The 20,497-nt window shown below is 37.0% G+C and overlaps 1 protein-coding gene across 7 annotated transcripts in view; it reads left to right on the forward strand.

The window, feature by feature from the left end:
• Window positions 1-20,497, forward strand: part of RABGAP1L (RAB GTPase activating protein 1 like) — a 741,419-nt gene that overhangs the window by 272,097 nt on the left and 448,825 nt on the right. The window contains exon 14 of one of the 7 annotated variants that reach the window (XM_034667698.1): window positions 18,470-18,977. The exons of the other annotated variants lie outside the window; for them this stretch is intronic. Coding sequence (XP_034523589.1) covers window positions 18,470-18,487 — 18 coding nt within the window. The 3' untranslated portion in view covers window positions 18,488-18,977. Of the gene's footprint in view, window positions 1-18,469; window positions 18,978-20,497 lie in introns of those variants that run through there. 7 annotated transcript variants of the gene reach the window in all.

Here is a 20,497-nt window from a genome sequence, read left to right on the forward strand (position 1 = left end):
AATAACTTATTTGTCATATATTTTCTGTAAAAAAATGAATATTATTCAGCCATAAAAGAGAATGAAATTTTGCCATTGGCAATAACATGGAAGGATCTAGAGGGTGTAATGCTAAGTGACATAAATCAGATAAAGACAGATACCATATGACTTCAGTCATGTGGAACTTAAGAAAAAAACAAATGAGCAAAGAGAAAAAAGAGACAAACCAAGAAACAGACTCTTAACTACAGAGAATAAACTGTTGGTTACAAGGGAAATTGGTGAGGGGGATTAAAGAGTACACTTAATCATGATGAGCACTGAGTAATGAACAGAATTGTTGAATCACTGTATTGCAAACCTGAAACTAATACAAGACTGTATGTTGGGGCACCTGGGTGGCACAGTTGGTTGAGCCTCTGACTCTTGCTTTGGCACAAGTTGTGATCTCAGGGTCATGGGATTGAGCGCCGTGTTCAGTACGGAGCCTTGGGTTTCTCTCTCTCCCTCTGCCCTTCCTCTCCTGCTTGCATGTGCTTTCTCTTGATCTTAATAAATAAATAAGTCTTTTAAAAAAAAGACAACTCTGTGTTAGCTATACTGAAATTAAAATTAAAAACTTAATAAAAAATACTAAAAAAGGGGCGCCTGGGTGGCACAGCGGTTAAGCGTCTGCCTTCGGCTCAGGGTGTGATCCCGGCATTGTGGGATCGAGCCCCACATCAGGCTCCTCTTCTGTGAGCCTGCTTCTTCCTCCCACTCCCCCTGCTTGTGTTCCCTCTCTTGCTGGCTGTCTCTATCTCTGTCAAATAAATAAATAAATAAATAAAAATCTTTAAAAAAAATACTAAAAAAAAAAAAAAAACCCAAACAAAAGAATAAAGAAAAAAGGAGACAGACAAAAAAAACAGACTGTTAAAAATAGAGAACAAACTGGTGGTTTGTCCAGAAAGGAGGTGGGTGGGGGGATGGTGACAGCCAAAGGGGAGAAAGAGCACACTTAGCATGTGGTGAGCACTGAGTAATGTTTAAAATTTTTGAATTACTATACGGTACACCTGAAACTAACAACACTGTATGTTAATTATAGTGGAATTAAAAATAATTTTTTTAAATGAATAGGATAATTTCACATAAAGCTGAATAATAAACAGCAAATTGTCAGGTTTCCATTAGTTTGATTTTAAGTGAAAGCTTTCCAGAGGATCATTGGGTCTTTCTGCCTTTTTCAGAAGAGCCAATGGACTGGAGGGTCCTATTCTTATAGAGCTAATTTGAGTGTTAGTATATTGTCTGTACTTCTTCCTATATTCAGCAACTTGCCTTTCCATAATAAGCACCTTTTAATATCAGACAACTCGATAAAAGGATGAGTTATAACAAATCACTATAAACTTATCTCTAAGTTCTGCCTCTTAATTCTCATCCCTTTTATGTAACTAATTTCCCCTTTTCATCTTCAATCAAGGTTTATTTTAGTTGTTTTTATTTTTAATTTTTTTTTAAGATTTTATTTTTTATTTTTTCGACAGAGATAGAGACAGCCAGCGAGAGAGGGAACACAAGCAGGGGGAGCAGGATAGGAAGAAGCAGGCTCATAGTGGAGGAGCCTGATGTGGGGCTCGATCCCATAACGCCGGGATCACGCCCTGAGCCGAAGGCAGACGCTTAACCGCTGTGCCACCCAGGCGCCCCTATTTTTAATTTTTAAACTCATCTTCTTAAGGAAATATAGGGAATATATAAAAGGACACTATGGATTAGAACTTTTTCTATGTAGAGAATTTTTTTAAAATCAATGTGTTTTTAAAAAAAATTTTTTTAATTTACTTTAGAGAGAAAAAGAGAGAGAAGGGGGAGGAGCAGAGGGAGAGGGACAGACAGACTCCCCACTGAGCGAGAAGCCCTATAGGGCTGGATCCCATGACCCTGAGATCATGACCTGAGCCGAAATCAAGAGTCGGCCACTGAAATGACTGAGCCGTCCAGGCACAGCCCTCTGTAAAGGATTTTTAATGTATTTATTTATTTATATCTTAAGCATTATTCCAAGTTATTGCATACTCTTTACAAGCATCTTTATAAATGAAACTTTGTATTTAGTATTATTTTCCTACAGTTTTTAAGAAAGAGAAATACTGAGTCACACTGTGTGAAGATGTTTTAAGATTATTTGCATATATTGCGAGTTGCTTTTCAAAGGGAGTGAGCCAGTTTTTCTTTACACCAATAACTATCAAACTAGGTTGTTTCACTACAAACTTGCCAGCAGCAATTCTGCATTAACAAGTAAATTAAGGTAATTAATTTTTCACCTTATTGCCTCCTAGCCCCTATTAGACATTGCTTTGTTAATGTGGTTTTTTATGGTATTTTTCTTCTCCGCCTAAAAAAAAAAAAAAAGTAACTAGGGTGGGTCTGCTCAGCCACATTTAAACCAAAGTGCCCAAATTCTTCATTTCAAATTCTTTGAGCGCAGATCCTCTTCTCACTTTTCTTAGCTTACCATTTACTTTGTGCTTCTGCTTTGTTAAGACAAAACCCTGAATTCTGTGAATGCTGTTCTCCCATTGTTGGTGCTATTTTCAGCATTGCCTGTTTCTTTGTATATTGTGGGTGCTACATGACCACGTATATAGTGGAGTTTGAGAAAGATTCAGAACATTTTTTCCATTGTACTCTTCATCCTCTATCAGTAATAACTCTACTGGCCTTTCACTGTAGGGGAGGATCTTTTTATAAGTGGAGACTTTCGAACCCTGCGCCCTTGGAATGAATGTATGTGGACATCAAGACTTCAGCTATTAAGGGCTGAGAACCCCAGGCCTAGTTTTGATACTGAGGATATCCCTACAGAACCATGGGTGTAGTTCCCACAGTGATGATCTCAGCTGTGGTAAGCAATTGAGTGGCTGTACCACTTCAGAGAAGTCATACTTGGTGTGGATGTCTAAGAGCAGGGGCTGCTTGTAAGTCTTTCCTCCTCATTGCGTCTTTTACATCTGTTTCCTCAGAGTGTTGATTATTTATTTGTTGAGCTGAGTGTGAAGTACTCTCTATATAGTAAGTCATGTTTTTTTTAGTGGAATTGAATGAAATTGTCCAGATTAACTGTATTTTTCGATGTCTCCTCTTTTCCTGCCCAACTCAGTTGTGTGGTTGGACTGAAGATTACTTCAAATCCTTTTTCCTCTCTGCCTTTCTATGATAGTGTAAATAGGGAAGCTATGGAAAAGAGTATAAGAGTTGGAAGATTATTTAATACAGGTATCATTTAATATAGGCACCCACTTTAATTTAATTTTTCCTTCCACAGTCTGCATTCAGTAGACTTACAGGCTTTGAATATGTGTTTTTAAGGAGGGCGAATGCATTTTGAGGTAGCTTTGGATTTGGGATAACTTTTATTTATATTCAGCTGAAATGAATGTCTCTCTGATTTCTTCCTATCACGATTATATAGAAAGAATTAGAGGCACCTTGGTGGCTCATTCAGTTAAGTGTCTGCCTTCAGCTCGGGTCATAGTCCTGGAGACCTTGGATCAAGCCCCGGGTTGGGCTCCCTGCTCAGTGGGGAGTCTGCTTCTCCCTCTCCCTTTGCCCCTCCCCCCCCACACTTGTACTCGTGCACGTGCACACACACCCTCTTTCAAATAAATAAATAAAAATCTTTTTTAAAAAAAGATTTAGGGGCGCCTGGGTGGCACAGCGGTTGAGCGTCTGCCTTCGGCTCAGGGCGTGATCCCGGCATTGTGGGATCGAGCCCCAACATCAGGCTCCTCTGCTATGAGCCTGCTTCTTCCTCTCCCACTCCCCCTGCTTGTGTTCCCTCTCTCGCTGGCTGTCTCTATCTCTGTCGAATAAATAAATAAAATCTTTAAAAAAAAAAAAAAAGAATAGAGACTATTTGTCCTCTTCTTTAAAAAAAAAAAAAGATTTAAATTTTCTAGTTTCCTCGAGAACCTTCTGTATCTATTCGTAGAACTGTTGTTTCTTAGAAAAGTCTTCTCTTACTCTTGAACCATTTGCTACTCATAAAATACTATTTTGAAGCTCATCACCAGCTTTTCCCTGAATGTGCTCTAATATATCCTTCTCTAAATGGTGCTGAATTTAATGTTCTGTATGTGATATGACCATTAACAAAAGAGAATGGGGTTATCATTCTTCTTTCATTTATATAACATACTGCTATTTATTCAGCACAGAAACAAATTAGGTACCTTTGGTAGTTATATTTCATCACTTAACATATTGAGTTTATTTCCAATAAAACCTTAAGTCTTTTTCCCACCTGCTTAATTATATGTTCCTTCTTCCTACATGTACACTAGCTTGTGGGGTTTTTTAAGCACAATTTTATCTTTATCTCCTTTAAATTTTATCTTGTTAAGAGTTGGCTCAGTTGTTCCAGCCTTTTTAAAAGCTTCATTGTATCTTCCAATATATTCATTAAACTTTTGCCATCTGCAAATGTGATGAACATTTTTAATGTGTAACTCCAGATAATTAATGTTTAAAAATCAAACAGTCTCAAACTATATTGGTCATGGGTCCCCAAAACTACTCCCAGGTTTGGTGATTTGTCAGAAGGACTCATAAGATTTATTACAGCAAAAGAATACAAAGTAAAACTAGCAGAGGGGACCAGACAGAAGCATTTGTGAGTTTTCTCCCAGTGGAGTCATGGCACATACTTCATTCCTCCAGTGAGTTGTGACAACATGTACAAATTATCGCATATCAGTGAAGCTCATTAGAGATTCAGTGCTCTAGGATTTTATTGGAGACTGGTCATGTAGGTACCCTCGGCCTTGTGCCAACCAAAATTTCAGACTTCCAGAGAAAAGGCAGATATTTAGCATAAAACATATTGTTTGCACAAACAGTCCAGGCGTGGTCATTTAGGGAAAATTTTATATCATGGTGGGAAACTATTTATCAGCCACATTCCCAGAAGCCAACCAAGGGCCAGGGCAGTTCCGTGGATAAGCAGTATCAGGCCTGCTATATTAACTCTTTTCTATACATTGTGTTATGTTGACATTTGCTAGAATATATGTATAGCGTAAGTTTTTTAGGCTCTTGGTGGGATACAGTTTCTTAGAGTATATACCAGAGGGAGTTATTCAGTGCTTTTCATGCTCATATAACTAACTTTGAACATAGAACTTTCTGATGAGGTTAGACTTGTTATTTTTACAGCAGTAGACCTTTCATCTGAAATACTTTACCACTTATGATGATTTCTTCTAAACAGTTTCAGTTATATAAGAATATTTAACATTTGTCTCTTTTTCCTCTTGATTACTAATTGTGAAATATTTATGAATTTTGTAGATTCCAGACTTCCAAATGGCTAAATTATAAAGGTGCTATACAACTTATAGAACCCAATTTTACGCTAATTTTTATATTTATTTTAACGTTGTTTATGATTGTGTAAGGTTGAGAAGAGAATTAGTAATAACAACAACAAATCACAATTTGGAAAAGAAACAACTAAATCTTCATAATTTAAATTTCATGACTTATGATATCCTATTTAAGTTGATGCAGAAAGATAACTGTTTATTTTAGAACATCAGGGCAGAAACCTTTTTTCACTGTGTGAGAAGTACTTGATTTGATGTAATACAAATAGATAATTTTGGACTTGTCTAAAAAATGTTTTTTTTCTAAGCTTATACTATATATTGAATTATACATTCTTAAAAGGCCAAGAAAGAACTGTGTAAGTCCTTCTGCTTATCCATTTAGCAAATCAAATATAATTTAATATTTGACTATTTGATACCATGTGCTATAAGAAATTTTATCATTTGTATTCCAAAACTACATATAAAATATAGAAAGATTTTAATACATATATCTTTAACATTTGGAATAAATTTTTCAGGGGATTTTTAAGAATGCCTTTCAGTGGAGATTTTTAAGAAGATGAAAGATAATGACCTTTGCAGTTTTTATTTAAGTGCAGTTCTGCCCAAGGACAAATGAATGATTGGATGACATTTAAAAATGATCCTTACAGACATACAATTTTTTGATGCTCTCCCCATCCCTAATTTATTGTTCTCTTTGAATATTTCCACAGAAAGCTCATCCATTCTCAGGGATTGAACTACCATCCTTTTACTAATGATCTGAAATGGAGCTCTCTCAATCTGGCCTTGTACCTTCTTCAGTCAAATGTATCTAGCCTTCCTATTCTGGATTTCTCAAAAAAACTGAAACCCAAAGAGTTACATGGGGAATTCATTATTGCCAACTTCAACTGACCATTTTTATTTTGTTTTCTTATTAATTTCACTCGTACCAGTATGTTCCTGGATTTCCAGCTTGCCACTCTGTGTATTTAACTAATGTTCATTTTTAGAAATTTATTTTTTTAAGTTATATTTTTAAATTAATAAATGCTCATTGAAAAAGACTACCAGGACCTTTTTTCTTCTCCTTCTCTTCTCATTTCAAAATCCAGTTTGTACTGATTCTTTTTTTTTTTTTTTGGTACTGATTCTTTCTATTGCCTTTTAAGATACCTTTTCTGAGTAACCACTTTGATCACTTGTTTCAGTCTTCATGTATAGTTTTATCATATTCTTTTAAAAAAATATTTATTTATTTATTTAAAGAATCTCTACACCCAGCGTGGGGCTCGAACTCATGACCCTGAGATCAAGAGTTGCTTGCTCTTCCAGCTGAGTCAGCTAGGCACCCGTAATTTTATTATATTCCTAATGTACTTTGAGTCATAGGAGTTTTAGGTTAGCTGATAATTTGTGGACACAGCCTTTACCCTTAAGAATCCTTTCATAACTAGTAAGGTGGCCTCTTCAGTGGTTACACAGCTCTGTGACTTAGAAGATTCTTCCTAACTGTGAATCCAATTCTTCTTTGTTGAAATGTCCACCATTTTGATCCTATGTCATCTCTCAGGAGAAAAACAAAAATAAGTTATCTTCCTTTTTGACACGACTCTTCTGATATTTGAAAATTGCTTTTATATCTTCCTTCTTTTCCCAGATTAAGCATCTTTACTTCCCCACACTTTGCTCATTTGGTTCATTCAGTAAATACTTATTGAGCACCTCTTAGGTACAAGTCACTATTTGAAATACTTGGAATATGGTGGTAAATATGAGTGGTTAGCTCTCTTTTTTCATAAGGCTTATGTCAAAATAGCTGTAAACAAAAAGTATTTCAAATTTAGACAGTGACAAGTAAAAAATAAGATAATTCTGAATTTTAATAAATGCCACGAAGAAAATTAAATGGTTATGGGATAGAGAGGGCATGGAGATGAGAGGCTACTTCTCCATTTACTTTGGTTTTCAAATGTCCCATCATCTTGGTTGGTCCACTAGTCAGCAACATGCTTGGGCTTTGGCACTTTTCAAATCCCTATCATGATGGACTTCTGACCTCTTAATGTTCTCTCTGTAAATAGGAAGGTAGAGGCTTCTTAATTATAGGTGAGATGGAGCTCTTTGGACTATGATGTCAGTAAGGCCACTATTAAAAAGGAAGACACAAAATTTATACCTTTAGGGTAATTGTTGGACTTAGACATAGTATTCTCTGGCTTAGTCTGAGCTTGCATGGTACAATGAGACTCGCAGTTGCTGTGTCTAGACAGTGTGCTTCCATTAGTGCCGTCTCAGATAGGCTTACCTGTTAGAACAGCAGTGTTACCCTCACTTTGTAATGGACTTTTTCAAGCCTGTTGTTTTTGAACAATTTTTCAACCAGACCTTTTCTATTCTGAACTTGGAAAATCAATTTCTTGAACCTTATATTGCAGGGTTTTACAGTCATCCCTATAAAATTTAATCTCACTTAGTAGCCCTTCCTTCTAGTTTTATGTGATCTTTTTGAATCATGTTATAGATTTGAAAAGCTTACCCTCTCTGTTGTCTTTCAAGTCAGCCGTAACCAAGAACAGAACTTAGCAAAAGGCTCCTTCCAATGGATTTTGCTTTATTTAATTAGCACATTTTGAATATGGCTGTATATCTGTCTCTAGCTCTACCTAATATCTGGTTCCCATTTTATCTAGTGTTAATATCTAGTTTTGTCCCCCCCCCCTTATTTTCAGTCACTTCAAATCATTTCATGAGATGTTTCCTAAAGAAAATGAAGTGTAGTTGTTCAGCCTGCATTCCAGAGTCAAACTGATTTGGATTTTAATTGTTTCTCCTGTCTCTTGTTATCTGTGTAATACTGGGCATGTTACCCAACCTCTTTGACTTGGTTTTCTAATAATTGTACCTGCTTTGTGGGGCTCTATGAGATAATGAATATAAATCACCTGTCATAAGAAGATCCTGATAAATATTACGGACATCAGCTGGAGTCATTCTTGTCAGTCCTGAATAAATTAAATATACTTTATCTTGGGCTTTCTTGATCTAAAACCCTGTAAGTGCATGTGTACCTACACAAATATACACATAGCCAGACTTTTACCATTTCTTCTAAGGGATGGGCAGTGTGGAACATCTTTGTTTTTTAAGTATTATAAGCCATTTGTCTAGAATTTTACTACATGAAGCATCAAACTTACCATCTCTGAAATTCATACTTTCTTAGCTTAAACTTTGTCTTCTCTCTAGTCATTTGTTTTCTTTTTGGTGGTCCACAGTTTCTCAAGGAGTAGATATTAATACTGAACTTTTAATAGCTACCTTGGTTTATCTTTGAGCCTAGTCAAAAAGAGACCTGGGCAGGGGATGCTGAAAGTATTGTGGGGCTGGTTCACTTAGTCATGGTTCTTAGGTCTTTGGTAGCACAGAGAATAAAATTGTCTAGAGTGGGAGGAGAGATAACATAACACAAGTGCTGTATGATAAGCACTGTGAAAATGTCTTCATGTGTATTATTTTATCCCTTTTAGTAACTTCATTTCACAGCTGAGGAAACTGAGCATCAGAATTCAAATCCCTACTTCATGTCACATCCGCAGAGTGGTGGCATCTCTACAAGTTGATTCCAGTTTTGTCTGATACCAAAACCATGTCCTTTCCACTCCAATGTATGCTGCTTCCCCCTTTCCCCTACTATTTGGCATTTAACATTATACTGACATGTATATCAAAGTACCCACTCCTCTTTCACAGGGCATTGGGAAACCAATAAAGGATTGCTATAGAGATTTGTAAAGTTAGAGAATTGATGAGGATCGTGACTAAAATTGGCACATTTCCCCTACATAGGAAAACTTGAACGTTTTAGGAGTATTATAAAATCATGGCACCTTAGGGTTGGAAGAGACCTTTTTGGTCATGAGTTCTGCTTTCTAGGCATGTAACAGTCATATATGGGATGTATTGTAAGGAGGTTATTTTAGTATTTTTGTATCTGAAATACTTTGTGATTTAAGATCAATTTTTGCCTTTATTGTACTTCTCTATAATACGTTGTATTTTAAAAGTTTCTTTGTGTTTCTATAATCTGATGGTTACACAGACTTGATATATGTGAATAATGATAAGTGAATAGAAATTTTAGAATTCTTTTTCTGTACATGAGAGGTACTATGAAGGTCATCTCTTTAGTTATCATGAAGGGTTCCTAATGACTTATGCTAAAATTCTGGAAAAGAGTTTTACACACAAAAAAAATAAGTGCAGGTAGGCTGATTTTGGTTAAATAATTCTGCCTGTGTGTGTGGTTTAGCAAAGCTTCTAATAATGGTTTATTTCATGTTTCTCTAAGCCATATTGACAGAAAAATCACCTTAGAATATTAAAGTGCAAATAGAAATCATCTTTTACTAATAATCTAATTTTACAATTTTTTCCAGCTTTATCGAGGTATAATTGACAAAATTGCCCAAATTTAAAGTGTTTTTTTTTTCTAAATAAGGATTCATCCTGTTTGATCTTAATGATGGAGTCACATTGTACACTGATTTTTTTAGTCTTGCAGTGTTATAGCATAAAACACAGTCACTATCTAATTGTATTTTAAACAAATGTGAAATCTTAAGTTCCATATGATGGAGTGGACAGATATTTTATGTAAATATCAGTGAATTTATCAGTGGGTTTCAAGTAGTGGTTAGCTCTTTAGGCTGATATTGGACATTATTACTCTAAAGAAGCTAAAGAAAAAAATTTAAAAAGAGGAGAAAGAATAGACACAGACATATATATGTATGAAATCATTCCAAAAATCTTCTAGAACCTTAAGTTCTGTGGGGGGGGGGCAGGGACTTTGTTACATTCACCACTGTATTCCTATCATCCAAAATAATACACCACATAGGATAAGTGTATAATAAGTATTTGTAGCAACACTGACTATCTTGGCTTTACGGATGCATATTATACTAAAAAAGAGGGGAATATTTCTGCTTTTGAGTAGATTACACTGCTAATTATTTGGGGGCTTTGCTTGAATACTTCTAAGAATTTATGTTTTCTTTCTCCTAAATTTCTAGATGCTATCAGCAAAGTGTTTTACACAAAAGCTAAGAACAGAGCATCCTTACTTGGGGTAACTGTACCAAACACATTCTCGCGTGTGTTTATGCTCATGTCTTTTTATCTGAAATGAGAAAAATACAGCTGTGACTGTTGAACAGCTTCTCATAAATTGCTGAATGTCAGGTAAATAATAGGCTCATATCTTTGCGTGTATATATAATTGTATAGGAAAACATTGGTGATGTGGGATATTATTTTGGTTACCAAATAAGATAAAGTTTCATGTTGCTGGCTGTATCTTTCTTTCTTTTTTTTTTTTCTTTTAAGATTTTATTTATTTATTTGAGAGAGAGAGACAGAGACAGAGATAGCGAGAGAGAGCAGGAGCAGAGAGGAGGGAGAAGCAGGCTCCCCACAGAGCAGGGAGCTGATGCAGGACTCGATCCCAGGACCCTGGGATCATGATCTGAGCGGAAGGCAGGTGCTTAACTGATTGAGCCACCCAGGCACCCCTGCCTGTATCTTTTTAGCAGAGCTATTTTTACTGCTTTCTAGTAAAACAGGTCTTTTCTCTGATGTGAATTAATTTTTCCAAGTCACTGACCCAGCATTTCTAAGAAGTAAGTCTGGACAGTTTACATCATATTCACTGGCAGTGTTTATTAGAATTGAGGAGTCCCAATTAAATCAGAATACCTGGAATGTGGGTCTCTGGAACCCAAGTTGTTTTGTTTTGTTTTGAGAGAGAGAGAGTGTGTGCACATGAATGGGGGGAGGGGCAGAGGAAGAGGGAGAGAGAGAATCCCAAGTAGGCTCCATCTCAGGACCCTGAGATCATGACCTGAGTCGAAATCAAGAGTTGGACGCTCAACCGCCTGAGATACCAAGGTGCCCCAGGAACCTGAGTTTTTGACAGGGCTGCAGGTAATTTCTCTCTGTGCTCAGAAGATTGAGAATCATTGTATTAAATTTTGCTGAAAGTGTCTCTGCCCTGGGGAGAGGCTGGATCTTGGAGGCTCTGCAGAAGGAATCCCTCACTGGAAGTTCTCTGGCCCCACTTTTAAGTTCCAAATGAATCAGTTTTAAGACCCTGATTGTGTCAGTGTGAGTCAGAACCTAATTGTTTTCCCACCACTCTGTTAGAGTACAGCTCTCTCATTTGATCATTCTTCTCTGCAGACATGGCCCACCTTCATTCTCTTACCAGTTGCACGGGACCACTGCCACATTTGGCAGGTACCTACCTAAATGTCCTGGCTTAGCATCACCCCATCTCACAGAGTAGGTCCCATTTCCTGTATTGATCCACCTTCTTCTCACCTCTCTAGTATGAACCAGAAAATGATTCTGAATTTCCAGACTTAAGAAAGGCAGTCTTTCTTTCTGATGTGTCAAAGCTCAGTTAATAAATAAATAAATAAATAAATTTACGCATGTACAATCTGTTTAAACTTATTTGTATCAGCAAAGTACATGGTAGTGTTACCTTTTATAAACAAAGATGGTGATATCGAACTAATTTTCTAGAAGTAATGATGGATTTTTAGTTTTACATCCATGTTGTAATGGTTGGCCCTCCTTGAATTCAGGGGCATTCTAAAATGCAGCATTTAGAGGACAGAGCACACCAATTAACATAAGTAGATTAAATCCATGACTTCATGGGCATTGTGCCCTTGCCAAGTTAATTAGTCTCAAAAGTTGGATTTTGCCTGGACATTTGTCTCATTTTCTTAGGCAAGAGTTAAGAGGGCTGACACTGTGTATTAAGCTTTTTTGTATCCCCTGAACTAATTAGTACAGTGGCTTATACATAGCAGATATTTAGAAAAAAATATCCGGATGTATTGATACTGATTCAATACAAGAGCGTTTCAGCCACTTTGCCTGGGTTTCTTTGGGAAGGATCTTCTAGGATTTTAAATTTCTATTCTTGTTGTATTTTGTGTGTGTGTGTCTGTGTGTGTTTAAATTCAGTCATATTAGCACTTACCTGTCTTCTTGCTGAAACTCCTTTTTAATTGAATGTGATTATTACATTAATGATATATTAGTTGTCTTGGAGAGTTAATATTCTTCCTAGTTCAATTAAAAAATTTATTGTAGGGGCGCCTGGGTGGCACAGCGGTTGAGCGTCTGCCTTTGGCTCAGGGCGTGATCCCGGCGTTGTGGGATCGAGCCCCACGTCAGGCTCCTCCACTATGAGCCTGCTTCTTCCTCTCCCACTCCCCCTGCCTGTGTTCCGTCTCTCGCTGGCTATCTCTATCTCTGTCGAGTGAATAAATAAAATCTAAAAAAAAAAAAAAATTATTGTAAGCCTATGATGTGACTCAAACTGGAGATGAAAGGTGATATCAAGACAACACTCACCTTCTCTCATAGGGAAGGAAGGTAAAAATATTCAGCTTCCTATCAAATACTCAGTGTACCTGTTCAGGAGTAATTTATTTAGGAAAGTGATAATTTCTTTATATATGAAAAATTTTGCTAAATTAGACAAAATCTTAGAAAAGTGGGTATTAGAATTTGATACTAGGCAATTATATTTTTTAGAGGACTTGAACATACCCACATCGGAACGAAGTGCTGACATAAATTGCTCTGATTTCTTGATCTCTAAAGCAGATCCCATTCAGGTGTTAGGTACAGACTCTGTGGTAACCAGGTTAAAGTACTTGTTCTGTATGCTGTAGATTTTGGAGACTTCTTGGTAGACTTTGAGCCATGGAGACTCATAATGATTACAGTCTCCTAGGAAACTTAATCTGGCTGCAGATTGCAGGATTTATTTCGGGAGGTAGAGACCAGATAGGAGACTATTATGGACTAGTGTTTGTGGTCCACCTCCGAAAGCCCCCCCCCATTCATATGTTGAATTTCTAACACTCAATGTGACTGTATTTGGAGATAGGCTGTGAGGCAGTGCTGAAGGTTAAATGGGGTCATAAGGGTGGTACCCTAATATGATAGGGCTGATACTCTTATAAGAAGAGGAAGAGATACCAGAGTGTTTTCTCTCTTTCTCATGTGAGGACACAGCAAGACGTCAGCCATCTGCAAGCCAGGGAGAGAGCTCTCACCAGAAATTGAATTGGCCAGCAGCTTGATCTTGGAGTTTCCAGCCTCCAGAACTGTGAGAAATAAACTGCACTGTTTGTGCACAGAGTTGAGGTACAGTAGGTCACACTCACCAGTTAGAGAGTGATGGAAATCCTACCAAAATTCAAGTTCTCAATGCCAACAAATGGCCAACCTTGCAAGTAGGCCTTTCCGAGGATAGCAGTCTCTGGCTTGCTACATTAACTCTTTTCTGCATGGAATATTTTAAATGAGAAGGAGAAAATTACACGTCACTCTCCTTTTATTAACGAAGTTTGTGCGTCACAAATTTAAATTCTAGTCATTATCTTCAGTTGGCAACACGTAAGGATACTTTTTTTTTAAAAGGGAGGTTTTAATTTTTTATTTTTTTAAGATTTTATTTATTTATTTGACAGAGACAGCGAGAGAGGGAACACAAGCAAGGGGAGTATGAGAGGGAGAAGCAGGCTTCCCGCCAAGCAGGCAGCCCAATGTGGGGCTCAATCCCAGGACCCTGGGATCATGACCCGAGCCAAAGACAGATGCTTAACGGCTGAGCCACCCAGGCGCCCCAACACGTAAGGATACTTTTGACAAGCATTAGGAAGTGAAAACAATTCTGAATGCAGTGAAATGTTGCCACACCTTTGAGGTCAAACCATGGAGCAGCATTTTAGGTTACATTTTCTTATATAGTAAAAATAATTTCATGATATCTTAAGTAATAAATATCTAGAAACAAGTCAAAGAGGTATGGCCACCTTATAATAAACTTTGAGTTAAAGAACTGTTGCACATTATATTACTAAATGTCTTTGTACTTTCAATTTCAGTCAGATTGTTTCTTATCAGTTTGTCAAGAGTTCATTATATAGTATGAATATTAGCCCTTTTTCATATGTGGTATATTTTTACCTTCTTTCCTCACCCCTGGCCAGAATGTTATTAAGACAAAGCATTTAAAATTTTTTTTCGATCTCTAGAAGGAATCTATAACTTACCTTGAGATTGAGTTTTTGCTTGGTTGCTAAGAAATAGGCATGACTAAAATGTGAACATGTTGAAAATCAAATGGGCTGTGTTAATTTAATTTCCAAGAGAGCTGTTTGAGCAGTTCAGCGTTTGTGAAAATCTACACTCTGTTTAAATGGACTTTTAACTTTCTTCGTATGAAATGAGCCATGAGCTAGCCCATTAGGTGATGTTGAAAAACTCAGCATCAAGAACAGTGTTGTCCAGGACCATTTCCAGAATAATATTTAGTTGAATTGAAAATGGAGGTTGATATTTCTTGACTTCTGTGACATTAATTTGTCTTAAATGTTTGTCCAAGGTCTTGCATTTAGTTTATTGATAATAAACATAAAACCCTCAAAGATCCATTTCAGATGGGTGATGAAAATGTTGTAAGTCTAATTAGGAATTATGATGGGGAAAGAAAAAATATAATAGCTACATTAAAGAGGATTTGGCCTGATCTCGGATTTTTGTCATGAAGTCAGGAGAGCCCATTCATGTTGTTTGTTTCACTCTATGGAATCTTTTCAAATAATTGCAGACAAGTAGTTTTTCATGATTTTCAAAGACGTGCTGAGAATTGAACTCCCTGCAATGGAAATAATACTAGAAAATTTACTGCCTCCAAAAAATGAAGTAAAATGAACAAAGTTGGCCAGTCGTGGCTCCTTGTTACATTTTCCAACAATGCTATTCCCTCTATTACCTGCCAGTCCCCAAATTGTGTTTCCTAACCATAACAGGCGCAAAATCATGGTACAGGGGTATTCAAATGGTTTTTGGTATTTTTCTGGTTCTTCCCTATCGCTGTTCTCCCCATTGCTTGTATACTCAAGAACGAGTTAGTCCCATCTACCTTCCTTTCTCTCCTGCTTGGCTCTCATGCTTTTGCAGCCACAGCAGTTGGGTGATGTTCACCTCCGCTTCCTGGGAGGTCACTGCCATTTGATGTCTCTTGCTCTCTGTCAACCCTCCTATGGAAGGTCTGTATTGCTTTCTCTGGAGTTCTGCAGAAGCACACTGCATTCTGTAGGATCTTAGCAAAAATCCAGCTCTTCCCACCCCTCAAAAAGTAGATTTGTTAGAATGTACTACATAGATCCTAAATCTTCCCTGTCTTACGCTCCAAGTGTCTCAGAGATTTTCCAGGCAGCTTCTTGTTCTCTTGTTTTGTTATAGCATCTGCTGTCCAGAGCTCTGGGGCAAGTCCCAGTTAGAACTGGGAGGTAGAAACGGTGTAGGCTCAAGGGCATCCAGAGGGCAAGATGCCCCTGACAGTGTTTTCCCTTTCTATAGCACGTATGGCCTTTTATTTCTTTGGGATGAGCTTTTACCTCAGAGATGCCTTAGCAGTTAATAGAGATAGTTTTCTGGCAGGCCAGACATGTCTTGAGGTCAGCATAGTTTGTTATACATAATTACATGATGATAGAATACTTAAAGTTTTCAAACTTTCTCATAAAGCCAACAAAATCTTTTTTACGCGCGCACACACACGCACTCGCACACACACCGGCCCAGGTCCTCTCATTGAAGCAGGTTGCAGTCCTGCAGGCATTCATCCCCTGAGGCTCATGCATAGAATATGATAGGTTTTTGGAGATTACTGATCTCTTAACTCCCTTGTTTTATAGATGAGAAAAAGAATGTCCATGGAATCCAAATCTGTCATTTCTCAAAGGCAATACTATTTCTAGACCTTCTTTGAGCCCGTTTCTTCTTTATGAGACATGATGGAATTAACTGTTCATGTGGCATTTCGTGTATACAGATCCGTAATGCTTTCTTTTTGTTTTATACTTAAACATTAGTGCTCTCTCTTGTAGTCTCTAACCTCAGAGTTTTGTTTTTTTTTTTAAATTAGATCCTCAGTGCCTAAGGTCATCTTATCATATGTTAGGTAGCTAATACATGTTACAGTAAAGTGAATAAATTTATTTAATACCTTTCTTGGAAATTATGAATTTGGTTTATGAAGTATCATTTTGTATTTGTTGATACTTTAATTTTTTTTAAGATTTTTTATTTATTTTAGAGAGAGAGAGAGAGAAAGCACAAGTAGGGGGAGGGGCAGAGGGAGAGGGAGAAGCAGGCTCCCTGCTGAGCAGGGAGCCTGACTTGGGGCTTGATCCCAGGACTCTGGATCGTGACCTGAGCCGAAGGCAGACGCTTACCTGACTGAGTTACTGAGGCACCCTGATATTTTAATTTTTATATTTTAATTTTTAATTGACTGTCCTGTTACTTTATGTGAGCAAGTTCTATTTCTTCAACTAGATTGTCACTCTTTTAAAACCTTCCGTATCTACCCCTTCCCATAAAACCCAGTATAATAGAAACACATTGATAACCAAAGAGAATCCCACAGAAAATGTCAAGATACTGCTGCTTTACTCCCTTCTTAGTGTCTCTTAAAATCTTTCTGACATTGACAAATAACAGTTACAAGTGCTTCTTGTTTCTCGAGGCTGTTGGATAGAGAGGCGATGTATAATAGGAAATAACAGGAGTTTGTGTTTGGGATCTACTGCTTATTAGCTTTTGACCATGACCATGTTACTTAACCTCTAATTCTATCATCTGTAAGACAGGGAAAATAATATCTGTCATCTTGTGATAAGTAAAGGAAATTACACTGAGTGTCTAGGAGTACAACATGTAATAATTGATAACTCTTTAAATGATGTAGTTCTTGTCGTGTATAAGCAGGTGTGATGAACCTGCCAGTCCATTGGTGTTTAAAGTTTAATGTGGATACAGATCATGTGGAGATCTTGTTAAATTGTAGGTTCAGATTTATTGGGTCTGAGGTGATGCCAGAGATTCTTCGTTTCTGATAAACTTTTAGGTGCTCTAGAGACCCGTGACATAGCAACGTGCTGCATTATTCAGGATTCCCACCCTGCATTTTTTTCCCCATCTGTTGAATGATTGGATTGTCTTTCACAATTACTCTATGTCTCGTCAGACATTGTGACTGTGTTTTTAAGGTAGTTAACAATAATATCTTGGACTTACGCTTGCTTTGAACACCTCTTTTTGTTAAAATGCCAAAGGCATGATACATTTTTTTGAAAGCTTGCAGTGCTGGGTATCAGACAGTTAAGGGCCAACAATTAAGGTACAAATGATGATCCTGTCTACTTTTGGAGGGTTTGAGTTTGAAAGGATACCAAGCAAGGACTTTAGGCAGATCAAGTCTTTAGCCATTTTCTTCCTGCTGTGTTTGAATTATCTACAGGTCAAAAAATTACAAGTATAAATCTAAATATCCCATGTAAGATGAACTTTATAAAGCTTCCTAAATTGAAATAAAAAGAACACTAGACTGGGGGTCAGGAGATGAGAATTCTGGTTTTGGGTCCAGCAAAGATTAGCAGGGTGACCTTGGAAAGCTCAGTGTTAATTCTAACTTTTTCATGCATTTGTGATACTTTGTAAAACAAACTTTTAAACAAAGTTCTCAGTTTCCTCTGTAAGAATGGATCTCACCTGTAACAATTTTCTAATCTTCAGTATTCTGAGTTTAAATTTAAAACTATTAAGTACTCTAACAATTAGTTGATTATGCTTAGTTTTATTTTAATTCATTTTTGTGAATAAGATTTTAATAATACATTTTAGAGCAATTTACTGATAGAATATTTCAGATATTTCATCAAAATTTGAATACTTTGGGGCACCTGGCTGGCTCAGTCGGTTAAACATCTGCCTTCAGCTCGGGTCATGATCTCAGGGTCCTGGGATCGAGCCCCTTGTCGGGCTCTCCGTTGAGTGGGGAGTCGGCTTCTCCCTCTTTCTCTCTGCCTGCCACTCCCTCTGCTTGTTCTCTCTCTCTCTCTCAAATAAATCTTAGAAAAAAATTTGAGTATATTTTAATAAAATACAAATTAAGGCAAATGTAAGAAATTCTTTGAACTATAATTATTTTTAAGTTATTTTTCTTCTAATGTTTACAGAATTACCCACTGATATAAAAGACAAAACACAAGAGATTTATGAATTCCTGACTGTTGTAAAATACTCTTCAGCTCCTATGTGCAACTCCTGCAAATACCATGTTAATTTGTGAGTACCTGCAGAAGCACAAATTAAAACATGAAGCAAGAAAATGGACCTTGGCACTCTTGGGAAATGATACTTAGTTAAGTGGGGATTTATTGCATTTGTGCTGTCTGAGAGGAAGGATTTGACAAGTTAATTAATTTGTCTTCTCTCTTACCTAAGTTCTTTCATTGTTCAAATCCTCCTGAAGCGCCAAAGCAGTACCTCTCTGTGCCCTCAACAGCGGCCCACAACCCTTCAGGGCATCCTGACGCTTATTTTGAGGGGAAAGGGCAAGAGATGTGGAGAAGCGTTTCCCTGGGCTTGAAGAGTGTTGCTTGTGAGATTTTCAGGGTCATAGGTCACACTACGTTGGTCTTAGCACCAAATCCAAGTGGCAAAAGGCTTAACCCACTGAGCCACGAGGGTTTCGGAGGGGAGGGGGGTGGGGGATTGGGCTAGGCCAGTGATGGGTATTAAGGACAGCATGTGTTGCATGGAGCACTGGGTGTTATATGCAAAACAGTGAATCATGGAACACTGCATCAAAAACTAATGATGTCCTGTATGGTGACTAACATAACATAATAAAAAAAATAAAGACCATCCAAAAGTTAAAAAAAATATGTGTTTATTGTTCCTAGTATAAGTTAAAAATTTTTAGTTATTTATTTTCCGGTTGTTTGTTAAACTCCATGTGTTTTTGGTAGATTCACTTTGTATTTAGTGGCCTCATTAAAGTTATTAGTTGTAAAAAAAAAAAAAAAAGTGGCCAAAGGCATCCACTTGCTCTTCAATAGATTTAACTTGGAATGTTTGTGATAGCTAGGATTCTCTGAAACAGAGTCTGCGGCAGTGTCCCCTTCTTCCTGGATCTGAGGGTGGTACTGCTTTGAGTACCACAGTCCTCGGAGCAGAACTGGGTGTGCTGAGATATCAGTACTATGCATATGACCTCTGCCATATGATTATAAATAAAGTACCATTTTGGGTACGATTGAGGTACAAAAGTTATTACTGGGTAGGCTTTTCCCGCAAACCTCTGCAGCTGATCTGTATGTTTGAATGGCAGCCAGACTATTGGAATATATGAACATATATAGCATTGCAAGCTAAAATTATGCTCTTTATAAGCAAATAACCTCCACTGTTCTTCTGAGCACCCTGGAGTTATTTTCTTGGTTGTAGCCATTGTTTTGATGTTTACATATCATCATTTGAGTGTTACGTTATCTAACACTTAGGACTGCTCAGCAGTGGTCGTAAGCATTGTATATCTTAACTCATTTCTAGCGTAGAAAGTGGAAAAGCAAGTAGAGTAAGTTTTGAGTTTGGTGTTGATTCAAAGTCAACAAATAAGTGATAGCTATTTCACATAATTTTCTAGTCTTTGCTTTCTGTAGTGTTGTTTTCAAACTCAGTTCTTAAGTACTGCATTGGGGAGAGGTACTGGACATGTGGGAACATTTTTTTCCTCTGCCAATATTGTCATAAGCCATGATACATATTTCATATTTAAAGCTGATGTATAATCAGTTATTATTGTATGCAGCAGGAACCCTGACATAATGCATGATAATAACAAAATTATATTTTTTCAAGAGGATAGTGAGATTTCCTTAATTGTACATGAAGCTTATTGTATCCGCATTAACAGGATTTCCAGAAAGTGCTTGGAGATCAGTTGGTGCTCAAGTGAGTGCTTAGAGATCAGGTCTCCAAAGAGATTTTTAAAAAGTATTTATATCAAACCTGCATAGTAAATTTTATAAATAAGCTGAATATGTAGCTAGTACTGCCATAGTTGAGTGGTAATACTGTCATTAACTAGCAATAAATTTTATAACTAATTTAATATGCTTCTGTAATTAAGAAAATAAGTTGTCATTTCTATGTAAAGTATTATTTATAAGACAGCATGATATTTTTCCAGGAAGCATAGT

Source organism: Ailuropoda melanoleuca, chromosome 8 (genome assembly GCF_002007445.2).
Source record: "Ailuropoda melanoleuca isolate Jingjing chromosome 8, ASM200744v2, whole genome shotgun sequence".
In the NCBI taxonomy this organism is placed as follows: Eukaryota; Metazoa; Chordata; class Mammalia; order Carnivora; family Ursidae; genus Ailuropoda; species Ailuropoda melanoleuca.